This window comes from Chelonoidis abingdonii, chromosome 3, assembly GCF_003597395.2.
Source record: "Chelonoidis abingdonii isolate Lonesome George chromosome 3, CheloAbing_2.0, whole genome shotgun sequence".
NCBI lineage: Eukaryota > Metazoa > Chordata > Testudines > Testudinidae > Chelonoidis > Chelonoidis abingdonii.
Genome location: NC_133771.1, coordinates 78,134,183 through 78,159,055, shown reverse-complemented (window position 1 = coordinate 78,159,055; position 24,873 = coordinate 78,134,183). Strand labels below are relative to the sequence as shown.

Below are 24,873 nucleotides of genomic sequence, written 5' to 3'. Positions count from 1 at the left end.
ACCCAAGAAGACTGGGAGGTTGAGGGAGTGCCAGGGGGAAAAACAGCTCCAGAAAGAGATAAGAGGAGAGGTTGCCACGTTGGGGAAAAGGTACTGAGTTTGGATAGAGTTGAGGCCTTCCTTCCTAAGATACTGGAGTTGCCTGAAAGGTAAGAGAAGTCATTGGGAAATAGACTAAAGACTAGGTGTAGATGATGATGACGATAAAAGGGGTATATCAGGTTTGTAGTTTATAAATATTCCTACATTCTCTCTGGTGTCTTTTTTCCCTTCATCCTTTCTGGGGTGGTCATGTCATTCTGGCTTACCAGCCTCGGTGACGTTTGTAACTGCAGAATTTGAGACTTAGGCAGAGGGCCAAGTCATGTTGGTGATTGTCTGATAAACTCCCTGGGGTTTGTGAGAATCGATCAGTTCATAACTTTATAAACACCCTGTGCCTTAATGGAGGAAGGTATTTCTATAATCTTATATATACATCTTGAGCTCCTTGCAAACAAATGAGCAGTGCAATGTGAGAACATGGGATATGATGACAAAATGGAGATGTAGGATAGATGATTACCTTTACTGTGTATAAAGAATAACCTTTTCTTTTTTTTCTTTTTGAGTTTGTTCACTGATAATTCTTTCAAATTGCAAATGGAAACTTCCAAACTGGTGCTTTGAATGCAGGTCCAATCTTTGAATGTTCATGCTATTCTAGCATATATTGATCTAATGAGTTATCCTCTTTAAAAGCATGGTACTTTGTACTCATTCATCTTGGAAAAGATAAGTATATATCCGTGTTGTTATAATTTTTTTTCTGTCTTATCCTAAGAAAACAACTTTTTTTTGTATTCTGTTTCCTTTCTGTTGAAATCATATATAGTTTTAAATACCCTCTATGCTGTTTCTCTTTGTAACAAAGATGACATGATAGCAGTTTTCAGGTATCTAAAAGGGTGTCATCAGGAGGAGGGGGGAAACTTGTTCACCTTAGCCTCTAATGATAGAATAAGAAGCAATGGGCTTAAACTGCATCAAGGGAGATTTAGGTTGGACATTAGGAAAAAGTTCCTAACTGTCAGGGTAGTTAAACACTGGAATAAATTGCCTAGGGAGGTTGTGGAATCTCCATCTCTGGAGATATTTAAGAGTAGGTTAGATAAATGTCTATCAGGGATGGTCTAGACAGTATTTGGTCCTGCCATGAGGGCAGGGGACTGGACTCGATGACCTCTCGAGGTCCCTTCCTGTCCTAGAGTTTATGAATCTATAATTCTTCATCAGTGCATAGTAACAACAGTTTGAAGGAAACTCCAAGTTATGAGATTAGTTTTCAAAAGCAGATATTCAGTTCAGCTGCATTCTGGGAGTTGTCCTGAACACAGAATACTATAGTACATCACATATTCATTATAGTATCAATTTGTAATTTATGCTAGGACACACACACACACACACACACACACACACACACACACAGCAGGTTTCTGACAGACAGCAGACTCTAGACTAGCAATGATTAATGGTGGTTAGCCTTTAGACTTAGACCCTGTTATTTGTTTAATCAAAAGTGAGCAAAAAGTATTTAAATCTCAGTGTCATAATCTTAGTGACATTTCATTATACTTTTTTATAATATCTAAAATGAAAAATAGTCGAATTTTAGTAAATAAAATAAAATGTTGGCATTAACTTTTCTGGTTAAGAGGCTGATATTGTAAGAGATTTCATCATAGGTGGTACAGAGGTAGCGTTCTGTAGGTTAGGAAATACTTTTAAAATAATTAGTTTAAAGGGACATTGGTGACTGCTTTTCATAGTCTTGCCACTGTTTTGTAGTGCTCAGAAGTCAAAGTATTTTTTCCATTTAGCCAAACTTTGATATTCTCCATCTCCAGTTTTCATTGCAGTTGAAATTAATGTTAATTTATCAGAAATTATGTCAGCATAATTCTGGAAGTAGGTTTTACTGACTTTTATTCCCTTTGTTGGTCAGCTTGCCTATTCAACAGGAGAGCACTATAAGTCACTAAAGATCTTAGATAAACAGTGGATATTTTACAGCAGTGGAAAAAAACTTGGAGTGAATATTCAGAAAATCTATATTTTATGGTGGATTATAAAAAATAGAATAGCTGAAAATTTGCAAGCACCTCTATAATTTTAGTGAAAGCATATGTATTAGAGGTATAATAGAACCACACAATGAACTTTGTTAAGCAACTGTAGCTCTATATGCATTTCTTAACAATGCCGAAATCAAGGAACTTTAGTTAAGCCAGTATTAATGTCATGCTACCTTGACTCCCATGAAGTTATTCATATATCACAATACCTAAAAGCACTAACTCCTCAGCTATGCAGTGTATTTCCTTTCTATTGCAACTGTAACCGACCACAAAATGCATGTTCAGTTCTTCACGGTCTCATTGAAATGCACAATCTGAACTCCAACCTCAGCTAGTTAAAAAGAATTTCCCTCTAAACATGTGAAGTCTGGTGTCTGTACATAGAAGAACATTAAGACTGAAGTTAAAGTTGTGTGGTTGTAAGGAAATAAATGTGTGCACAAATTTTATTGTTTGTATGTTAGAAATTAAAGGACGTGTGAAGCCAAGGAGTCTGAGAGTGAGTTTGTATTTATTATAGCTGAGTACAGAATCTAGAGCTGGGTGGGAACCAGATGTTTCATTTTGCAGGGAATTTTGTGACTTAGAAATTTCTTCCATTCTGAAGCAGAACACACAAAAGTGTTCAAATGTCCTGTTAAATGAAATTCTGGGTAGGCGGGGGAATTCATTTGGGGTTCATAGAAATATTCTGTTTTTAAATTGAAATGTGTCATTCCTATTTTGATTTGATTTTATAATATATAAAATTAAAAAAATTAAGAATCAAAACATGTTCAGTAAAGGTTAAATGGAGCAAAACATTTATTTCAATTTTTGTTTTTAAACAAACTTTTGTCAAAACTGGCACATTGCTTCTAAATGTTTCGCTTTCAACAAATCTGCATTTACTGGCCAAAAGAAATTCTGTTGGAAAAATTTTTGATTGTCTTTAAATCATTTGCCTTTAGGTGTTTGTGTGTGTTAATGTTGTCTTAACTGGAGATTTCTTTCATGGTTAATGAGTGTAACGACTGAGTGCATTTTCTGTCAGTCTCTAATCGAACAAAGTTTTTATGTGGCAGTTTTCCTGTTTTTTTTCTCCTTTTTAAATGAGTATCTATATTTATGTTTATCCATGTTTTCAAGTGAAACAGGGTAGGGAAAGCAAGAGTAATTGAAATAGGGCATTATAAGGTGTGTAGTAGGGGTGGGGAGGCAGATTGGGGAGTATTTTGGAGTCATGGCTGTTTGCTTTGGTACTGGCTAAAGAACTTGTGTTTAGAGTTACATCTGGTACAGGGAAGGGATGGAACCCCAAGCACAAAGCAAGAGAGTGATTAGGTCTAGGAAAAAAAGTCAGAAAGTGAGAGTTGTACACTGGTCACATTTACTTACTAGATCTACACTGCGGGGGGGAGCGGTCAACCTAAGATACGCAACTTCAGCTACGCAAAAAGCGTAGCTGAAGTCGGCCTATCTTAGGTCAGTTTACCTGGCCATGAGGACGGAGGCGAGTCGGCCGCTGCTGCTCCCCTGTAGACTCCGCTTCCACCTCTTGCCGTGTTGGAGTTCCAGAGTCGATGGCAGAGCGATTGGGAATCGATTTTATCACGTCTACACTAGATGCGATAAATTGATCCCCGATAGATCAATTACTACCTGCTAGTCCGGCGAGTAGTGTAGATGTGACTGCAACCAGAACCATGGGGCCTGGGAGGTGTAGGGCTGAGGCTGAAGCATAGTTGAATCTTACAGCAGGGAACAGAGGGCTAAATCCCAGGAAGATCAGGGAATGGGGAGATTGGAGCAGAGCAGGGGTGCTGGAACAATTTGTATAGTGGAGTTGCTGAAAGCCATTGAACCAAACTGTAAACCCTGTATGTGATGGAAACCACTTCAACCCCAGGGTGCAGCAGTTCCAGCACCTATGGAGCAGAGTCTAATTGTTGTCTCTTGCAAATGTGCTGCTAGCTGAAAAACAAATGGAGGGAAGAAGAGAGAGGATGTCAATTCAGTGTCTCTTCAACTCAGAGCAGACTGTGAAGGAAGCTTTGTAAACATAGGGTTTACATTGATTTATACAACTGTTCAAATTAGCTTGGGTAAGAAGCTTCTTAATAGTTAGAAAGCTTCTGTTTCTTTTATATGCTGAGCTGCTTTTCCACTGCTGCTTAATGTTATCTAACTGATAAGGTGGTGATTTCTTATTTAATTGTTAATCTATGGTTTATTTGAGACACTACTTTAAATAAAAATATTAACTTTGTAATTAACGGTATATTTTCTTACTACTTGGCAAGTTTCCCTTCACATTTTGAATTCTGTGGTCTGTTTTTTGTGTTTTTAATATAGCTCATTCAGTTGATTTTGAGTCACCTCACAGTACCAGACCTGTGTAGACTAGCACAGACTTGTAAGCTACTATATCAGCATTGCTGTGATCCTCTACAATACATTCACCTCAGTTTACAACCCTACTGGGCAAGGATAAATGACACATCTCTGGAATACCTACTGTCTCGCTGCACTCTCGTCCAATGGCTGAATTTATCTTGGACAGGAAACAGGGGAGCCATATCTGTTTCTGGATTTAGCAGGTCAGTGCTCAATATACTGAGGTATTTCAGCAGGCCCTGTTTTCTGAGCTGCTGTTCAGTTGTTTCATTATTAAATATTTAAAAGCCTTTAGACCTCATGCTTGTATCAAAAGGCAGGCATGCAGCTTCTTTGTGTTTTACCATGAAGGGCAGGATTTTTTGATGTAGGAAATCGTTCACTTTAATATATTCTCCAGCTAAAACAATAAGAGAGATTGCACAAAACAATAGAAGCCAGTTTAATGTGATAGATTACATATATTTAATATATCTCATACAGAAAAGTTTCTCTTAATAAGAACTCATGTTAACTTTCTTCTGTAATATTGAGACTCCAATTGGAATTACGCTATAAATTTTTTTTCACAAATACCTTCAAAATGTCGTTGATATAGATGAAGCCATTAAATGTCAGTATTTTGGAATTGCTGTGATATTGAACTGATTATATTTCTCACTGTGTACTGTATGAAAGAGAACTGTCAAAAAGCGGTCCTGTAAGTTAGTAAAGCACAAACTCAGATATACACCTCTATCTCGATATAACACTGTCCTTGGGAGCCAAAACATCTTAACAGCGTTATAGATGAAACCGTGTTATACTGAACTTGCTTTGATCCACTGGAGTACGCAGCTCCAGCCCCCCAGAGCACTGCTTGACTGCGTTAAATCCAAATTAATGTTATATCGGGTGGGGTTATATCGAGGTAGCAGTGTATTACTGAAGGTCTGCTTTCAGTGAATTGATAAGTTTAGTTTAAGCTCTAGTGACTAGCTCATGGACAGAGCTAGTAAGTGGTGTATGGGATTATATTTTCAGATCATTCATTAGGCGAGGATCCAGCAAACTGCTTCATTTTGGGAGTGAGTCCCTGAGCCCATGAAGAGCCCCACTGAAGTAAATGAGTCTCCTTGTGGGCAAAGGAGTTGACCCATGTGGAGCAGCTTGCAGGAGTGGGACCCTAAGTAATCACTGGAGTGTAATGTAAGTTAAAATATCTTCACATGCACCTTCATGCCAAACTGGAAAAAATGACTATGTAGTCATAGTTCATCAAAAACAGCTAAATTGCAGGGACACTTTTCGGTACAACCACCATGTTCCTGTTTTGCTAATGTCTCATTTTCTGCTTTTTTGCTCATTTGCCTTAAACAGTATCTATTAGGGCACTTCACTGTAAACAGAAAATGACTTCTTTAAACAAAAGATAACCAGCAGATGGAAGCTGAACTTCACTGATAAAACAGAAATGTTTAGTCTAATGTAACTTTTTTTCTGCATATTCTTTCCACTCACATATATTCATTTCTGATACATTTTTGCAGTACTACAACCACTTTTTCCTTTCAGAGTACAAAATACTCTGAAAATTCCTTTTTCCCCCCCCCTAAATATCATTCAAGGTGCATCGCTCCTTATATGTAGATTTGTAGGAAACAAGACATTACATAATTTAATAAACAAAAGCATCTTCTAATGCTGGATGTGCAGTTAGATAGATTTGGTGCCTGCTGTCATATAGATGCTCAGTAGTGTCATTCCTGTTAACTCTGCCTGTTGAAATCTAGAAGTGTATGCAAGTTCAAGCTTATATAGATACACAGTGCAACTTTCACTTTTTACATGTTCAGTACAGATTAATCTCTGAAAATTTAATGCATGATATTTAACTGTATTAGTTAGACATTGGTGTGATTGGTAGTGGAATAACTGCCCAAATTTAAAGGATTACAAACTCTGCAAAATAACAACATGACATTGGTCTAGGATAGGGTTCATTTACTGATTGGCCTTTTTGCTTATCTACGGAAATGATAGCTGCAGTGATTTGTAGTCAGCATTCCCAGAATAAACACTAAATATTCATAACTTGATTAATGAATAATCTGAATAAGCATGGCCTATTTATGGTCATATGTGAACAAGATTTATTTAGAACAATTTTAAGTGTTCTCTCAGACCTTGGAGACGATTGCTAAATTATCTGTATTTTTAGGAGTCAGGCAGAAAAAAGTGCATGCAACCAGTTGAGTTTTTGGGAGGTTTTTTTGGCTGAGGCTTGTTAGTCATGCAGCTATACAATACCCTTAAGAATCAGGGCTAGTGAACTAAATTATTGGGTTGTTTTTTTTAAAAAAATATACCAAAATATACAGGATTTTGACTCTTGAGTGAAAACGTACTATCTTTTATATGTTTTGGCCAGTTTTTTGAAAGATTTTACTGTGAGGGCACATATCTTGAAGTGCTGTTTTATCTCTTTTGCTCTGTAGAGATGTTTCTTTCTGTTTTTATAAATAATTTAAAAAAGACAAAGTTTTCTGTTTCATCACTGGGCATTGACCTGTTTCTGTCATTTTCTGGCACCAAGGAAGGGAAATCTGCTTCCCATTTGTTTATTGCTATATGAATTTGAGTGTGTTTTAAGGGAGCATAGATGTTAGAGGAACTCGTATTTCTCATAGGCATTAGTGCAGTGATTCCCAAACTTTAACAACCCATGAACTCCTTTCACTAAAATGTGAAATCTCATGAACCCCCTCCTAAAAATGAATATTTCTAGAGATTTAAGTTTAAATCTCCTCAGTGTGATGCTAACATTCACTCACCTTTCACTGAAGCAAAACAGCACTCCAGAGAAAATGACTTAGTATTGAATTACTGAGGCACCTGAATGCTGCTACAGTGACTACTACCTGGTTCCGGCTGGGTTGGCGCGCAAACATCTTTTCTTCCACCAGGGCCAGGTGCCCCACGAGGGACAAATTAGCCTGGACCACCTCCCATTTACAGCGTGGCCCCTGCTCACTCTGCCCCTTATGCCACCCAACTTCCCGTCTGCCAGAGACAGGGATCCAAGCTGCCACCTGCATGCCTGGGGTCCCAGCTGCCTCCCTGCCCACGATGGGGCTCAGGCAGCTGGCCCCTGCTGGCCGGGGTGTGGGCTGCCGGCTCCGCACTCCGTGGGGCTTGGGCTGCTGGCCCACGCTGACTGCTGGGGCTCAGGCTGCCGGCTCAAACTGCCCAGCCGCATGCTGCATGGGGCTTGGGCTGCCGGCGCCTCTGCTGACCGGGCTCGGGGCTGGTGGCCCCGTGGGGCTCAAGTTGCCCACTCAGTGCTCCACAGGGCTCGGGCTGGGTCTGTAACTGGGTCACACCTGCTGCCTCCCATGCCCAGGGTCCTCTGGCTGCCATTAAGGAAATTTTTCTGGCGAACCCCATGTAAAACTGTGTGAACCCCCAGGGGTTCGCGAACCCTAGTTTGGGAAGCATTGCATTACTGTGAATTCCTTTTGTAATATGTCCACTCTCTGGATAAAGATGGACCTTCCTCAACAAAGGGAAATCTATCAAGTGGCCTTTTAGCATTCCGCACACAGCTTCATGTGCCTCCATTATTTGGATGTTGGACCTTCCTCTGATGCAGTTTAAAAATCATATTGTAAACAAATTACATTCTCTATCAATTATACTAATACTATCTTAGATAACTTAAAGGGAAATATATTTTAAAAATCAAATATTTTGGTAATAGTGGGTGAAATTCTGGCCTCATTTCAGCCAGTGGCAAAACTCCTATCAGAGTGGATTTGATTTAAATCATTTGTCAGGAAGTCTCGATTTAATCATGGATTTCTACATAAAAGTACATTCTTGTTAGTTGTTATAACCTTAACAATATTCTTCACAACTCACAATAGATGTAGGTTTCATTTTTAGAAGGTACACATTTTTAAATGATTTATTTTGAAAACTTTTCAGATTCATTTTCTGATATCGCTGTAAAACTAATGATTATTTGCTTATTTCATTTGCCAAAGGTAATTGAAGCAAATATTTATGAAATAATTGGGAGGTGAGCTATCTCCAGTTCAACAGGTTAATCATTATATTTGGAGGATTTTCTTGTCATGCTGTATTAGGAGGAGACCATCACCAGACAGACATTTAAATTATTTTATTTAACTAAAACAATGTTAAGTATTCTGGATTTTTTTTCTTCAACAGCAAACATTGAAGCAGATATTTATGAAGTCATTGGGAGGATTTTCTTGCCATGCTGTATTAGGAGGAGAACATCACCAGAGACATTTAAATTCTTTTTTAAATTCTTTTTTTTTTTTTTTTTTTTTAACTAAAACAACGTTATGTATTCTGGATTTTTTTCTTCACTAGCAAACATATAATATTTTAACAAAACAAGTTAAACATTCAAGTTTTTTAAAATCAGTTTTGTTTTTGTTAAAATTGTTTTTAACTAAAATAGTTAAACGAAATATTTAAAAAACAAAACAAAAATTAAATGGACTATATCAGCCAGGTCAACTTGAGAAACTTAAAATATTGGCTTCTGCAGATAACTCAGTCGTCTTCACCTTCATTTTCTTGTTTTTCATAATCTAGAAAAGAAAAACAAGCTTTTCTGCTTTTTCAGATCCCAAACGATTTCTCAGTTTGGAATGATTAATCCAAAGGAAGAAGATATTCTTTCTACACCAGCAGAAGAAGCTACTGCTGTTAAAAGTGAGATTATCACTTCAACACTCTCTAAATCCAAATGCTTAAATGACTTCCACCAGTTCACTGATGTGACTTTCTTTAAAACATCATCAGCAAACATATATTTCTTGAGTGGTTCACCCTTAGCTCTGAAGTTTATTATAGTTGGCATTATGGAGGGATGATTGCTGCATGTCTATGTCATCACCAACTCCTCTTCAGCAGTTAAGGTTTGACCCTGGTACCGAGTATTGAGAATATTTGCAAGAAAATGAGCTGGAGATAGTGCTTGTCCCGTTCGTTTTTGTAATACTTTTAATTTAACTCTGTCATTGCATATTTCGCTTTTAAAGATCTCATTCAGTTCCTTCCAAATTTCAGAAGCGTCAGCAATAAAACAGCTATTTCCCTGCATTTTGTTCAAGGCTACAGAAATAGGTTTCAGGGTACTCAGCATGTGTTCAACATTCCTCTTAAGCCCAATGATGAGAACTTTGGCTGTGACAGTGCCATCTATTTTTTCATTATTTTGTTCACAAACGGTCATCAGATTAGGCCAGTTCTTGATATAGTGCTCAAAACAGTCCACTACTGACTTCCATCACACGTCTTGTGGGAGAGTTAGTTTGATTCCTCCCACTTTTTTCAGAGCAGCTGCTGCAAAGGGTTGTTACGGAAGTATTTTACAGTTTCAACAATATTAGCCTTTATTTCTGGAACAATGAAGTCTTTGGCTAGGATGTGCTGAGCACTGCAACGTTATGTTATTAGCTTTGGACTCCCTTCTAAATAATTTCTTCTCATCTTGGATACATTTGCAGCATTGTCTGTGACCGACATTTGAGTACGTACTAGACATTTGAGTCTTTTTTTACAGTTTGTTATCGCTTTTACTGCTACTTCTTGTAAGTATTCTGCTGTGTGTGCATTTCCTGATGTCTCAATTGTTTCTGTAAGGAAGACATTCCCTTCTTCTGTTGTCACACAAGCACGTACAACAGGATCATTGTGGACATTGCTCCACTCATCAACACTCAGGTTAACAATTTTACCCTCCAGACCTTTTGCACACTGCTCAATTTCTCTTTCATACTGCAATTTGCCTGCAGCACCTGCTCTGTTGGGTGGACTGTATCCTGGCCTTAATGACTGAATCATGTTAATGAAGTGCGGTTCAACTTCTAAATCATATGGAAATGAGAGTTGCATAAACAAACCAGACAATTTTTTTTATCGGTTACCTCTTTTTGTAATCTGCTGGCTCTTATCACAAACTTATCTATGGTTGTTTCTGGATGATGGAGATTTTTTTTTTCTTTTTGCTATAAGTGTTATACTGTGGCTATGTGACATACATGATGTGACTGAAACACTATCATTGGCAGATAACTCTGAAACTATAGAAAATTATGGTGATCTTGAAGGTGGATAGTCTTCAGAATCCTGTATATGGAGGATGGATTCTCCTAAACAAAATAAGTTAATGCAGTTGTTTAATTATTATTACCATACTGCTCATTTAGTTTTATTCACTGACAGTCAGTACTACTTTAAAGGTAAAATTGTAAAAGGAAGATCTGCCTATTTCAGCTATTTATTTTTTATCACAACTGCATCTAAAATGATAGTATCATAGAGTAACAACTATATTTTTTGCTCAAACATGAAATTCAAGAATAGTCCAGAAGGAAGACAGGCAATCCTTAAGAAAGAAGTATGAAATAAAAAAGTTTACCAACCTGAAGATCCTGCATGTTCAGGCATGTTCCTTTCATCATCTTCAGTGTAGCTTCCTCCTGAGAAGGAACACTTCTCATGATTTGGTTTCATTTGGGAAACTAGGCCTTGCATTTCTCTGTTGCACTGTTTTCATTTTGCATGCATGCCTGTCTTACCCACAGGTAGAGGAACTTCATTAAAATATTTCCAAACTGGGTCTCTTTTACAGCCTGCTGCCATGATAGGTTTTCCCTTCTAGTGAGTGAATGGTATGGTAGATCGCAAATCAAATGAAGGCTACACTCAGAAAGACCTCAAGACTTCTGGAATATGCTGCTCAAACAGTTTCACTTTTGTTTCTACTGCCTGTTCCACCCTTCTCACATTTATCTCCAGACTTCTTTTCCTTGTCCAGGTCTATTCCGCCTACAACAATCTTCTATTTATTGAACTTTTTGAAACTTCACACTTTCAGAGAGAGGTAAGGGATTGGCTCTGTGTACACAAATTTGCAGAGGGACAATAGGGTTGAGGTCTGTTATTTCTCACATCTATATTTTATTTATTTAAACATTTTTGCTTAACAAGCATGTTATCTCTGGAGATGCAAATCCACAGTTTGAGAACTGCAAAACTAAGTATCTGGTATCTTCTAAGCTGAGCACTGAGTCACATTGGGTAGATAGAAAGATTAACCTAAATAATCTATACAGAAGCCCCTGGAATCCCGTAAGATTGGGTCCCTAATCCATGACCTATTGGAACTTATTTACAAAACTTTTCTTAAACATTACATAAATATATGTCATCCAATAGAATTAGAATTTATAATTCCGATTCCATGAAGAGGTATCTTTGAGCTGTAATGTATCATAATTAAAACTGTCTTTAGATAGGTTTTTTTGCTCAAAAAGCGTTTGATCAAAAAAATCCAATTTAAATAAAAAAATCTGTTTTTGTGTGTTTTTTAAATCATGGATTTTTATCCACCCTAACTCCCATTGACTTCAGTGAGGCCAGGTTTTCATCCTATGTAATTTAAATTGACAGTGTTTCTCTAAAATAACCATATCTAAATGATATTTAAGAAACATTCTTTGTTTATACTTTGATCAGTTAAACAGGTAAATATTCCTGGAAATCATTATTTTAAAATGTAAGGATCTAGAAAAAATGGAATAATTGAAGAACTCTGACTAAAGCAAATTGTATTGTTATGAGATGATAGAATGCTTCAGGCATATGAACATCCTGAGGCAAAGCTGATGGTAATTTAACTTATTGATAATGTCCATTAGAGTTATAGAAGAATATCGTAACTGTTTCACTTCAGAGTATTACAGAAAATAACTAAACTCCTATAAATTGGGTAGAAATAAAGAGGGGAGGGGAACTGAAATGGAAAAAGGAGACACAGCAGGTATTAAAAAGTGAGATGAGTATTTGAATAATCTTAAATGTATCTGTGCAAAAATGACAAGTGTGGTGTGTAAGCAGGAAGAGACTATGAGATGTCTTATAACATAAACAACATTATTATTCAGTTGGTGTTAGAGAAGTTGTAGATTAATTCACACAAATGGAATGTGAGTGTAGATGGACATGATCTGCTCAGGAAAGTAAAGCAAGGGATCAGGTGATGCCGTGAAATATATCAAGACTCTGTACAAATGCTCTGAGGTGAAAGAGGAAAATCCTTCTGGATTAAAGGGGCCTTATCAACTAAAAATTAATTTTTGAAAATAGATTACTTTATCTTTATACATAAGATATTTCTATTGTTTCACTTTAATAATTTACATGTTAGCCTTTATGCTCTTTGTTTACTTTTTAAATTTATGTTGTACAATGAAAATCATTAAGTTGATTATATTTTCAGTTCTTAGTGTTGCCATATTTGCATTTCATGCACTAAAAAAAAACCACACAAAATTGCTGACAGATATAGGGACAGTTGTAGTACCTGAAGTTACTTTTAACTTGCTTTTTGAATCTGTCTAGGTTTCATAATGTCTAGATTTCATAATGTAATTAAAGTCCCTTAAGTTTTCTAGATATCTGTTGTAAAGCTAGCATGGCCAAACACAGAACTGTCTGTGTTCTTGAATTCTAGGGACAACTCTTTTTTTGTTTCAGAGGGTAGAGGAAACATCTACGGCTAGCTATTTTAGAGATGATATTAATAGCCTGGAAATGGTATATAATTTAGCTTACTTGTGGGAAGTGCAAGTGGGTTTTTGTTTTTTGAGGGAAAAAACAATCCAATGAACTTTTTTCCACTTAATCCTGTTTTAAAACCTTAGTGACACTCTGAAGTATTTACATGAATATAAGGTATGGAAAAGTTTTTTGACACTAGAAAATTCAGGATTTTAATTAAAATCTGTGAATGAAAACTTTATTCTTAACAATCAGAACAGAAATGACAAGAGTACCAAGGTTCTTCCGTCCCTAGTAAAAAGCAGTGTTATAAAATTCTGGAAGCCAAGAGAGGAGCTCAAATGGGTGAAGTCATTGGTAAGGCTACGTTTATGTCACGGAGATCACAGAACTCATGGAATCCGTGGCTTCCAGGGACCTCTGTGACATTTTCGGCTTCAGTCCCAGGCTGAGGGACTGGAGCTATGAGCCAGTGAGGGCCATGGCAGGGTTCCAGCAACTGACTACATTCTCCTGAGAGGGCCCCCGCAGGGCTCCAGTGACAGGCAACAGCTTTCACTCGGGCGAGCAGCTGGGGATATCCAGTCTTTTCTTTTGGAAATACGGCCACCCTGTAGCTGCCATAAGTGGAGGGGGGTTCCCCCTGCAGCTCCCAGCCACCACAGGTGGAGGGGGAACCCCGCTGCTCTCTGCCAAGTGACAATGGAGGGAAACCATGGAGCCGCAACAGCCTTTGATGCTGGATCCCCCACTTCTTCGAGTGCTGTCCCTGTGGTTGCTCCACTTCAGGTGACGGTGTGTCCTGGCAGCGTTGATTGGAGATTTTGGGTAGCAGTGCCTGATCGGGGCACACGTGTGCAGCAGCTGTCTTGTGGTGCCATTGGAGTCTCTTCAGTGTGCGCACGGCCTGATCCCCTCAGTTCTTCTCACCCGTCCTTGGCTGAAGATGGAGCTCGGGGCAGTGTGACAACTTCTTTCCCTAGAGACAGAAACATAGATAATTAGATAAAAATAGCTCAGTTAAAAATGTTTTTCCTTAGATAAGTTAGTTAGTTGTTAGTTTGAAAAAAAAAATCTTAGTTTTTCTTAGTTTCCAAGTTCATGGCTCTCTGTGGAACACGAACCATTAAAAAAGGTCCTGAGTGGACCAAAGCTTACTTTTGCCATGTCAAGCTCCCCTGGCTTCAAAAGATGCGACTCTTGCATGGGGGCTATACTACGCTCTGATGGGCACTCCCTCTGCATGAGATGCCTCAGGGAGACGTACATACCGTCCAAGTGCATCCACTGCAACACTTTGAAGGCGAGAGCACATAAATCCTCACAGGAGTCTTCATTACGCACCCTTGATGTTAGAAGGGCCATAGCCTTCTACTTAGACAGGACAAAACCTTTTCGTAAGTCCCCAAGACTGTTTGTTCTGACAACTGAACAATCCAAGGATGCTGTGATATCCAAGCAAAGACTTTCCAAGTGGATATCAGAGTACATCTGATCATGCTATCAAACCCATGACATAGAACCCCCTTTCGGGATCAGGTCCCATTCTACTCAAGCTATGGCAAAATCCATGGCATTCGTTCATAACGTACCCATTTCAGATATTTGCAAAGCTGCCACATGGGCGTTAGAACATACTTTTCTCAAGCACTATTCCATTACACAGGACTCCAGGGTGGATGCCATATTCGGCCTTACTGTCCTTTACGCTGCTACTATGCATATAACTCCATGTCCCCCCAACCATATTGGGTACTGCTCTACGTTCACCTGAAGTGGAGCACCCACACAAACAGCACTCGAAGAAGAAGAGAGGGTTACTCATCTTGTGCAGTAACTGAGGTTCTTTAAGATGTGGGTCCCTGTGGGTGCTCCACTACCCACCCTCCTCCCTATTACTTTGGAGTTCGACATGAGGACTGTACGGTAGAGAAGGAACCGAGGGGGTTGGGCCATGCACGCGCTGAAGAGACTCCAACGGCACCACGAGACAGCTGCTGCACATGTGCAGCCCGACCAGGCGCTGCTACTGAAAATCTCCAATCAAAGGTGCCGGGACACACAGTCACCTGAAGTGGAGCACCCACAAGGGGACACATTTTGAAGAACTTCAGTTACTGCACAAGGTGAGTCACCCTCTCTTCCCATTTTGTCACAGTTATTTTTAATAAAAGTCACAGATAGGTCATGGCTTCCGTGCATTTTGGTTTATTGCCTGTGACCTTTACTAAAAATAACCATGACACAGCCTTAGCCTAAGGGCTTGGCTACACTTGCGAGTTACAGCGCATTAAAGGAGCCCCGGGCACACTAGCTCACTACCTGTCCACACTGGCAAGGCAAGTAGAGTGCTCTGACTCCAGGGCTAGAGAGCTCCTGGTACTCCACCTCGGCGAGTAGAATAACGTTTGATGCGCCCCTGCTGGAGTGCTCCAGCATCAGTGTGAACGAGGTGTTGCATTACTGCGGTCTGATCAGCCTCTGGAAATGTCCCATAATTCCCTTAAGTCAAGTGACCATTCTTGTCATTGTTTTAGATATGCCCTTTGAAAGCTCGTTTGACAGCCGGCATGCTTATCTGCTCTGAGACAAAGCAAGCATTACTATGGAATGCTGTGTGTGTGAGGGTATGGTTACACTTGGAATTTCAAAGCAGTGCCGCGGCAGCGCTTTGAAGTGTGAGTGTGGTCGGAGTGGCAGCACTGGGAGAGAGCTCTCCCAGCGCTGCACGTAAACCACATCCTTTACGGGTGTAGTGTGCAGCGCTGGGAGCCGCACTCCCAGCACTGCCGCCCTGATTACACTGACACTTTACAGCGCTGTATCTTGCAGCGCTCAGGGGGGTGTTTTTTCACACCTCTGAGCGCGAAAGTTGCAGCGCTGTAAAGTGTGAGTGTAGCCATACCCTGAGAGAGAGAGGTGTGCGGGGGGGGAGGTCTGCTGCTGTCTGAACTTACAAGACAGCATGCTGACATGCTCTCAGCCCCCTAAAAACCCACTCTCTCTCTCCCCACATACACACAACACACTCCCTGTCACACACTCCCCCCACATTGCAGCTACTTGCATGCTGGGATAGCTACCTTAATGCACTGCTCTCTGTGGCCATTGCAAGAGCTGCTAATGTGGCCACGTGAGTGCGCTGGCAGTTGTCAGTGTGGACAGACTACAGCGCTTTCCCTACTGTGCTCTGTGAAAGCTGGTTTAACTCAAAGCGCTCTGCATCTGCAAAGGTAGCCATGCCCTTAGTCATTGTTAATTAGAAAGAATCTGAGTGGCTAGAATCTACTGTCATTAGATATTATATAAAGGAGACTAATGAAGTTGCACATTGTTTGGGGAGAAGGGTTGTCTTGCTTAAAATACAGAATTTCTTCTCCGAGCTAAGTAGGGTGTCTCCACATCAAGAAGAGTAGACTGAGACAAGTGACACCAGGATGGTATGTCTCCCTCTAGAGTAACAATATAAAATGTAACTGCAAGATTGGATAGGATTATGTAGTCAGAAAGCCAGGGAAAATGGCATGCATGCTGAGCCTCAGCCAATCACTGTTCAAGCTTTCTGATTGGCTGAGTCCGGGGCTGGGAGCCAATCAAAAACAAGTGGCAACCTTACGCGGCAACAAGCTACCCTGCTGCCTCGAAGCCAGTCAGAAGCGACCCGCTTCCAGCTCCATACTAGCACTGTAGAACACAACCAGGAAGTGATTTCAAGAAAACTTTATGCAAATTGAGCATCATAAGGGTGAAACAAGCGTTGTAGGGGTGAAACGGGCAGTCAGTTCAAAATTGTCGAAAGTCCGAGGACTCCCTGTAGTTTGATAGTTTAAATTGTCCCTTTCCTATCAAAGGAATCACTTAAAATTGATTTCTCTCTCTCAAGCCAGTTTGCTTGGACTTATAAAGGAGAGCATGTATACAGGATTAGTTAGTTCTAAAGTATGGTTACTTGAGGTCTCACTAAAGAGTGTAAATTCAACAAGACAATCTTTAGTTATTTATATTAAAGATAGAAGGAGAAATACAGTCTTTAAAATGAAATCTCACCACTTCTCCTTATCTTAGTAAGCCTGCGACAGGGGAATAATCCTCTCCACAGGGCTTACCTGGGCATTAGTTGTACTTCTGGGTTTTGCAGTTTACTCTGGGGTCCCACATGGATGGTGACCTTTGTTTTGTATACCTTGATTCCGAAGGGCAACCCTCCAATTTCTCTTGGACACTTTCTACTCTATTTCTTTGCTGCTTCCATCAATATCCAGTAGATGGCATTGGTGTGGAACAAGTTTGTTTAATCATATTCTTATCGGAGGGTGTGTGTTTGATTCATTTCAAAGATTGTATTTCAGCACTAGCCCACATTAATTGCAATTTCCCCATTTGTAAGCAATGTATTTTAATTCAGAGTTTTATTCTAGTCCAGTGTGCACCTCTCTTAATGTTCTGTTTCCTTCTTGCATCATACAGCTCATGCCACTTCTACGGGGAAACACTCACTCATTCAGAAAGAATACAAAGAAAGTCCCCTACTAAACCTACTGAACATGGTTCATATGTTCTTTGATTGTATTAAGCATTTCACATTATTTAGGTCTTGCAACAGAAGATACTATCCACGTAGAGAGAGTGCGAGAGATCTGACTGACAAGGCAAACAAATCCACAGTTTGGGGTGAAGACAAGGTGGTTTGGATTTCTTGGGGTAACAAGCAGTTAGACATATGTGACCTTCAGTTTTCTGGGTTTCACAGTTGTTTTCCCCCCCATCTCTTGATCCACTTGCATTGTACAATGGGCCACTTTGTCTAGAAAAGTGGGGTATTACGCTGTTTGGTATCCTTTTGGGACTTTTTTTCAGCTACATTAGGTGGGAGAAAAAGACTTTATTCGTATGTAAATTGAGAAATTCTTGCCCATAGTATTCTCCTTTAGCTCGCTTTTTGGTCTCTCTTACTGGAGAGTGGAACTCATCACCTTAGCTGATCTGTAGGTCCTTAGACAAAGTGTGAATCATTTTCTCACTGTCTTTATTCTTAGGTGGAGTTCAGTAGTAGGTGGGTCTTATTTGGGGATAAACAGAGGTGGATAATTTTTCTTAATTTTGAGGGCCATAAGGAAGTAATAGTTATCAGTCATTCAAGGCATATCTGTTATCTATACTCCTTACAGTTGATAAGATCTCTGGCCTTCTGATCTTAATTTTTAATAGATCTTGGAGTACCTTGGCAATTGTAGGAGCCTGGAAGAGTGCTAATGTTGTGCCAGTGCTCAGAAATGACAAGTAGGATGACCTGGGTAACTATAGGCTGATTAGCCTCAAATCAGTCCCAGACAAAATACAATTACGAACACCAGAGTTCTGAACTGACTGGTCAACCATACACCTCATTTGGAACCAGAAGTATGCAATCAGGCAGCAGCAGAGACCAAAAAAAGAAAATACAGTACAGTACTGCGTTAAAAATAAACTACTAAAAAAAAAAAAGAGAAAGTTTAAAAAAAAATTGACAAGGTAAGGAAGCTGTTTCTGCGCTCATTTCTTTTAGACTAGGATGATTAAAAGGTGCATTTTTCTTCTGCATAGTAAAGTTTCAAAGCTGTAGTAAGTCAGTGTTCAGTTGTAAACTTCTGAAAGGACAACCATAACATTTTGTTCATAGTTAGGAACATTTCACAGTTACGAACAATCTCCATTCCCGAGGTGTTCGTAACATTGAGGTTCTACTGTAGTGGAAAAGCTGATACAATATACAATTGATAGAGAATTACAGGACAGGAATATAATTAATCACAGTCAACATGATTTTATGGAAAATAGGTCTTGTCAAACCTGGTTTCATTCTTTGATGACAATAGAAGTTTGATTAATAAAGGTAACTCCTTAGATGTGATATATTTAAACGTTTATATGGCATTTGAATTAGTACTGCATGGCATTCTGATTAAACTGTTAGCACTATACAATATCAATAAAGCACTCATTAAATGGATTAAGAGCTGGCTAATGGCAGATCTCAAAGAGTAGTTGTCAGTGAGGAGTCGTCATCAAATGAGAGTGTTTCTAGTGGAGTTCTGCAGGGATTGGTACTAAACCTGATGCTATTCAACATTATTATCAATGATCCAGAAGTAAATATAAAATCACTGCTGATAAAAATTGGTGAATGAAAAAGATTGGTGAAGTGGTAAATAATGAGGACAAGGCAGTCATACCGAGGAATCTGTATGACTTGGTAAGCTGGACTTCTTCAAAAAAAATGTATTTTAATGCAGTCAAATGCAAAGTTATACATCTAGGTACAAGGAATGCAGGCAATCCCCACAGAATGGGGATTTACTGTAGGTAAAGCATTGACTCTGAAAAGGGGTTAGTGGTCATAGTGGACAAGCATCTCAATATGTGCTCCCAGTGCAATTCTTTGGCAGAAAAGGCTAATGTGATCCGTAGATGCATAAATAGAAATAGTGAGTTAGAGGCAAGAAGTTGTTTTACCTCTGTATGTGGCATTGGTGGGACTGATACTGGAATACTACATACAATTCGGGTGTCCACATTTTAAAAAGGATGTTGAAAAATTAGAGAAAAGGCGCAGAAAAGAATCACGAAAATGATTTAAGAGTTGGAGAAAATGTCTTTCAGTGAAAGACAAAGAGCTCAATCTGTTTAGTTTATCAGAAAGAAGTGACAATTACAGTGTATTAAGTATCTTCACAAGGAGAAAATAGTGGGTACTAAAGAGCTCTTTAGTATAAGAAGGCATAACAAGAACCAGTGGCTAGAAGCTGAAGCTATACAAATTCAAATAGAAAATTAAGCATTTTTTAACCATGAGGATTAAACTGGAACAAACTGCCAAAGAACGTGATGGATTCTCCATCTTTTGATGTCTTCAGATCAAGAATGAATGACTTTCTAGAATATATGCTTCAGTCATACAGGTTATTAGGCTCAATACAGAGGTAACTGGGTGTAATTCAGTAGTCTGTGATATATAGCAGATGTCGAATGAGGTGATCTAACAGCCATATTTGGCCTTAAACTCTATGAATCTATGACATGGTCCTAGAAAAGCCTACTCGCTATTCTTATTTTTCAGTCATCAGTGTTGAATTTGCTAGGTGGTTGTTTCTCATTACAACTGTAGTGAATGTAAAAACTGCAGATGGGTAACAGGTGTTTACCAAACTCGGATTTTACATAGCAGTTGACTCTACAGAGAGGCACTGAGGTTGCTCAAAAAACAATTGAAGAGGTTTAGAAAGGGGCCTAACTAAGGTTCCATCCTAAGCACCACATTTGAACAGCTACTTTGTTCACAAGCACCTCCCGAAATGGTGGGACTTCTCCTTCCTTTTAAGGGGCTATGGTACTTCCAGTCCAAAAGGAAGGTGCCTCATTTTCCCTCTTAATCCACATATTTCGTGCACTAACTGGTTAGGGGGAAAGGAAATAGACTCTGGGGCCTCCCCTTTCATCTTGCACGCTAACACAAAAAATGAGGAAGAAGGGGACATGGAATAGGGAGAAGGAGAAAGTGATGGAAAATGAAAGGGAGAGTGAGGGAAAAGGAGAGGAGGTTGATAATGTAAGGTATGGAGTAAATGAGGGAAAATGACTCATTGGAGAGAAAGAAAGGGAAGGAAGAATGGGATGAATGAGTGAATGGCTAGATTAGACTTCTGCCAGAAAGGGAAGGCTTGGAGATTTGATTGTTTAGACACTATGTGAAGGAAGCCAAGGAGTTCAAGTGTCCTACTGTTTAGGATGCTTGAGGCATGTCAAAATCAGACTTAGAGTGGTCATTTAAAATTGTAACAAAACAGGATCACTGTTATATTTGGTTGCATTTGAAGTCAAGAATAACTGGTAAGTCACAATAAAGGAACAGAGTTCAGCTTTCACTTCCTAAACTTAGTTTGCAGGGCTGGAAGTAAGAAAAAAAATGTTTGTAATTTAAACAAACACAACACCTTTTTTTCCAAACCCTTTTCCCAATAGAGTTGTGCTTTCGGGCTGCTCTAGTAAGATTAATTTACCACTACCAGTAATGTAGTATCTTCTGCTCTTCTTACTTTTGTTAAATGTAAACCTTATTGCAGGCTCGCTGACAGCAATTCCGGGTCCCAGGGCAGAACAGTCAGTGGATCCCTGTTGGTGCCCAGCAAGCTGCCAGCTGTGCTGCTGGATGCACTCTTCCGACACAGCCAGGGCTTCTACATGCGCCTGCCTTACCTCCACCATGTTCTGCTGCTCTCCCTGGTGGGCAGGAGCAGGAGGGAGCCACTTTTAACACCGGCCCCTCCCAGTCACTGCTCTGCAGCCTTGCCCAGCAGCTACCAGAGAGAGCCTGGCTGGGGAAGAGGTGGCTTCCGCTCCCTGCCTGGGTCGGCTGCCAGGGACCCCAGCACCCAAGTCTGGGCAGGGAGCGGAATTCACCTCCCTAGCCAGGCTCTTTCAGGCAGCTGTTGCGCAGGGTTGCTGTCATGAACAGATAGCTAATGGTTAATGTTTCTTTCACCTGTAAAGGGTTAACAAAGGGAACCAAACACCTGACCAGAGGACCAATCAGGAAACCGGATTTTTCAAGCTCAGGGGAAGGAATGTTTGACTCTGAGTCTTTTGTCTGTCTCTCAGCTATGAGAGGTTTTTTTCTATCTTCAAGCTTCTAATCTTCAGTTTCAAAGTTGTGAGTACAAAGATAGCAAAACAATAGGCTTTTATATGTTTTGTTTTGTATTTACATGTGTGTAGTTAGCTGAAATGTTTAAATTGTATCTCTTTTTGAATAAGGCTGTTTATTCATATTTTTCTTTTAAGCCAGAACCTGTGTATTGTCAACTTGGAATGCAGAGATCATGATTCCTTATGTCTTTTTTCTTTTCTTTTTATAAAAGTTTTCTTTTTAAAGTTCTGTTTGAGTTTTTTTTCTCTCTGGTAGCTAAGGAACGAAGGGGAGGGAATTCTCTTGTGTTAGATTAAAGAGGGGTGAAGCTCTACCGCAACCAGGGAATGGGGAGGGGAAGAAGAGAGAGATCATTTCTGTTCCCTTGTATTGGTTTGTCTCGTTTGTGAAGAAGGAGACACTGCTTCTTGGTATTTGGTGATGTAAAGAGGTGGCATCAAGTAACTCTCAGTTAGCCCAGAGAGGAAAATCTGGGTGGGAAAGAGAGGAGGAAATCTTGTGTTAGGCTTGACTAGGTTTGCAATCTGCATTAGCCTCAGGTCAGGGAAGTAATTGCCTCTTCAGTTTTTGTGTTTCAGGGATTGAAGCAGGGAAATCTCCTAGTAACCTAGGGCGGGAAAATCTGGGAGAAGTAAGAGCAGGAAGGGAAATGGTTTATTTCTCCTTGTTTTAAGAATCCAAGGGGTTTGGGTTCTTGGGGTCCCCCCAGGGAAGGTTTGGGGAGACCAGAGTGAGACAGGCACTGTAATCCTCTGTCTGGTGGCAGCGAGATAAGATCTAAGCTGGTAATTAAGCTTAGAGAGGTTTCATGCAGGCACCCAGATTTCTGGACGCTAAGGTCCAGATTTGGGAATGCTTATGATAGTTGCGGAGCAGCATCTCAGTGGCTGGAAGGGGCTGGTCCCACCCTTTCCACTCCTGGCATCTGGGCCATGCATTGCTTAGGCCCATCCCTGCCCCGCCTCTTCCCACCCCCTCGCGCTCCCCTCCTCCCTCAGTGCCTCCAGCATACCGCCAAACCGTTGGCGGCGGACAGGAGGCACTGGGGAGGATGAGAACAATCTGATTGGCGGGACTTGGAGGGGGAGGAGGGGCCTGCCAGTGGGTGCCCAGGAATCATGAGGCCCACCCAAGCAATTTAAAAGGGCCCGGGGCTCCCAGCCGCCACCGCAGCAGTGATAGTGGCCACAGGCCACAGGCCCTTTTAAATCGCCCAGATCTCTGGGTAATTGCCCCCCACTGTCGGTGGGTCTGCCTTATTGTATGATTCATTGGAGAACACCAAAATCTATCCAGGATATGCAACATGTTTGAGTGAATGTTGATGGAGTAAACATAACTTTCGGAATATCTTCACTTTTGAGTGCTTGATCTCTTACCTTGACATCAAATTAACCCATGATTTTTTTTTAGTTTTTTTCCATTTAATAGATTTCCTCAGGTCTGTTACAATCAATTTACTTTAGCCTAACCTTACATATTTTTAGTTTACAGATTAAATTAACAGTATGTAAGTGATGCAAGTTGAAGAATTTTTTTTAAGCAAGGAAAATGTACAACAGTATCCACTTGTTTTTGACAGTGTTCCAAAATTTGCACAGAAAACTATATGCCCCCCCCCCCTTAATTCATATATTATGTGCTTTTTACAGGTTCCTGAAAGTTTGTGGCTCTGAACTAGTGCGCCTTGAGTTGGCTTGCAGCCATTTCCTCAATGAGACTTGCTTGGAGGTCATTGCTGAGATGTGTCCAAACCTTCAGGAATTAAATCTCTCCTCCTGTGATAAGCTACCACCTCAGGCTTTCAACCATATTGCCAAAGTGTGCAATCTTAAGCGTCTCGTCCTTTATCGAACAAAAGTAGAGGTAGGAACAACTATTTTTAACCTTTACAACGAGTATTTTGATTCCTGCTAAAATTATAAGTGGTTTAATTAACAGTTAACAAATTAAAATCATATGAATAATGCAAATAAAAAATGATATATTTTGTATTTGCCAAGGTAGTTTCTGGATTTTTAAAAAATAGCAGAAATTTACTTTTTTGGTCATTTTATAATCCATATACAGAACTAGTGGTCTTTATTTTTTTTTACTTTTATTTTTGAAAGGTCAGGAGAGTGCCCTATTGAAATCTTAGTAACAACTTCTTACTGTTACAAAGTATACTGGAGTGCTACTAGTACATTTCAAAATGTCAGTCCATTAATTACATACTGCAATTGACAAATGAACAAATCACATTTTGTTTAGTAATTAATTTGCTAATGATCAAAAAACATGTATCTAGGAGTTACTAATTAGTAAAGTTCTACTGTATTTTTTATTGTCAGGTATTAATTTAGGTATTGGACCTGAAATATTTTTGGATAGCGTTTTCACATATAATTATCCCTATTGCAGTTGAGTAGTTCTATAAAGCATCAGCTTGTTATTTCCCATAACAAAGGTAGGGTCACATTTTTTAGGGCCTATATCACTGTTCTTGTATTTGTTTTTATGTTTGTGATTCTCTAAGTCAGAACTCATTTTCTAGTCTGATTTTTGACACTGTGCAACTATGTCCCACTTCTTATTCACACCACATTGTAAGGTTATAGCTCTTTAGCAATACCCCTTAAACCAGCATGACTTTAACCCAAGAGACAAGTTTAAACAACTAAGCGTGCACAGCATTCCAAGTTGCTCTATGTTTTGAGCATTGTAATGAAGAAATGAGAAAAGGGAGGTGTTGGGGGGAGGGAATTTGAACACGTATATGTTCCAACTTGACCAAATTCATCCTTGGAACTAGGCAGTGGAACTCTTTCTGAAGTCAGTAGGAGTGGTACCAGTTTATGGCAGGACTACATTTAACCCTGAGTGTTAACTTTAAACATATTGAATTGAGTTTGTTCAAACTTCTATGAGAACTATAAAGAAAGCCATGCTTGAAGTTCCCAGCTTCAGTTGTTTTTTTAAATACTGCACTTGCATAACTCCATTTGAGGAGCGGTCATAAAGAAAGGGCCACCGAAATGGAGAAGAGGAAGGGAATGAGTTAGGAAAGGGTGAGGTGGTATTATGGCTGTGCTATTTGCATCTTGACAGAAGTGCAAGTTTCTCACCTCT

At 39.7% G+C, this 24,873-nt stretch overlaps 1 protein-coding gene across 2 annotated transcripts in view; it reads left to right on the top strand.

The window, feature by feature from the left end:
- FBXL4 (F-box and leucine rich repeat protein 4) overlaps window positions 1-24,873 on the top strand; it is a 107,262-nt gene that overhangs the window by 33,291 nt on the left and 49,098 nt on the right. For both annotated transcript variants that reach the window (XR_012655517.1, XM_032791767.2), the window contains exons 5-6: window positions 4,455-4,699; window positions 23,415-23,628. Coding sequence is in view for 1 of the 2 variants with exons in the window: in XM_032791767.2 (XP_032647658.1) it covers window positions 4,455-4,699; window positions 23,415-23,628 (459 nt within the window). In the remaining variant the exon portion in view is untranslated. The remainder of the gene's footprint in view (window positions 1-4,454; window positions 4,700-23,414; window positions 23,629-24,873) is intronic.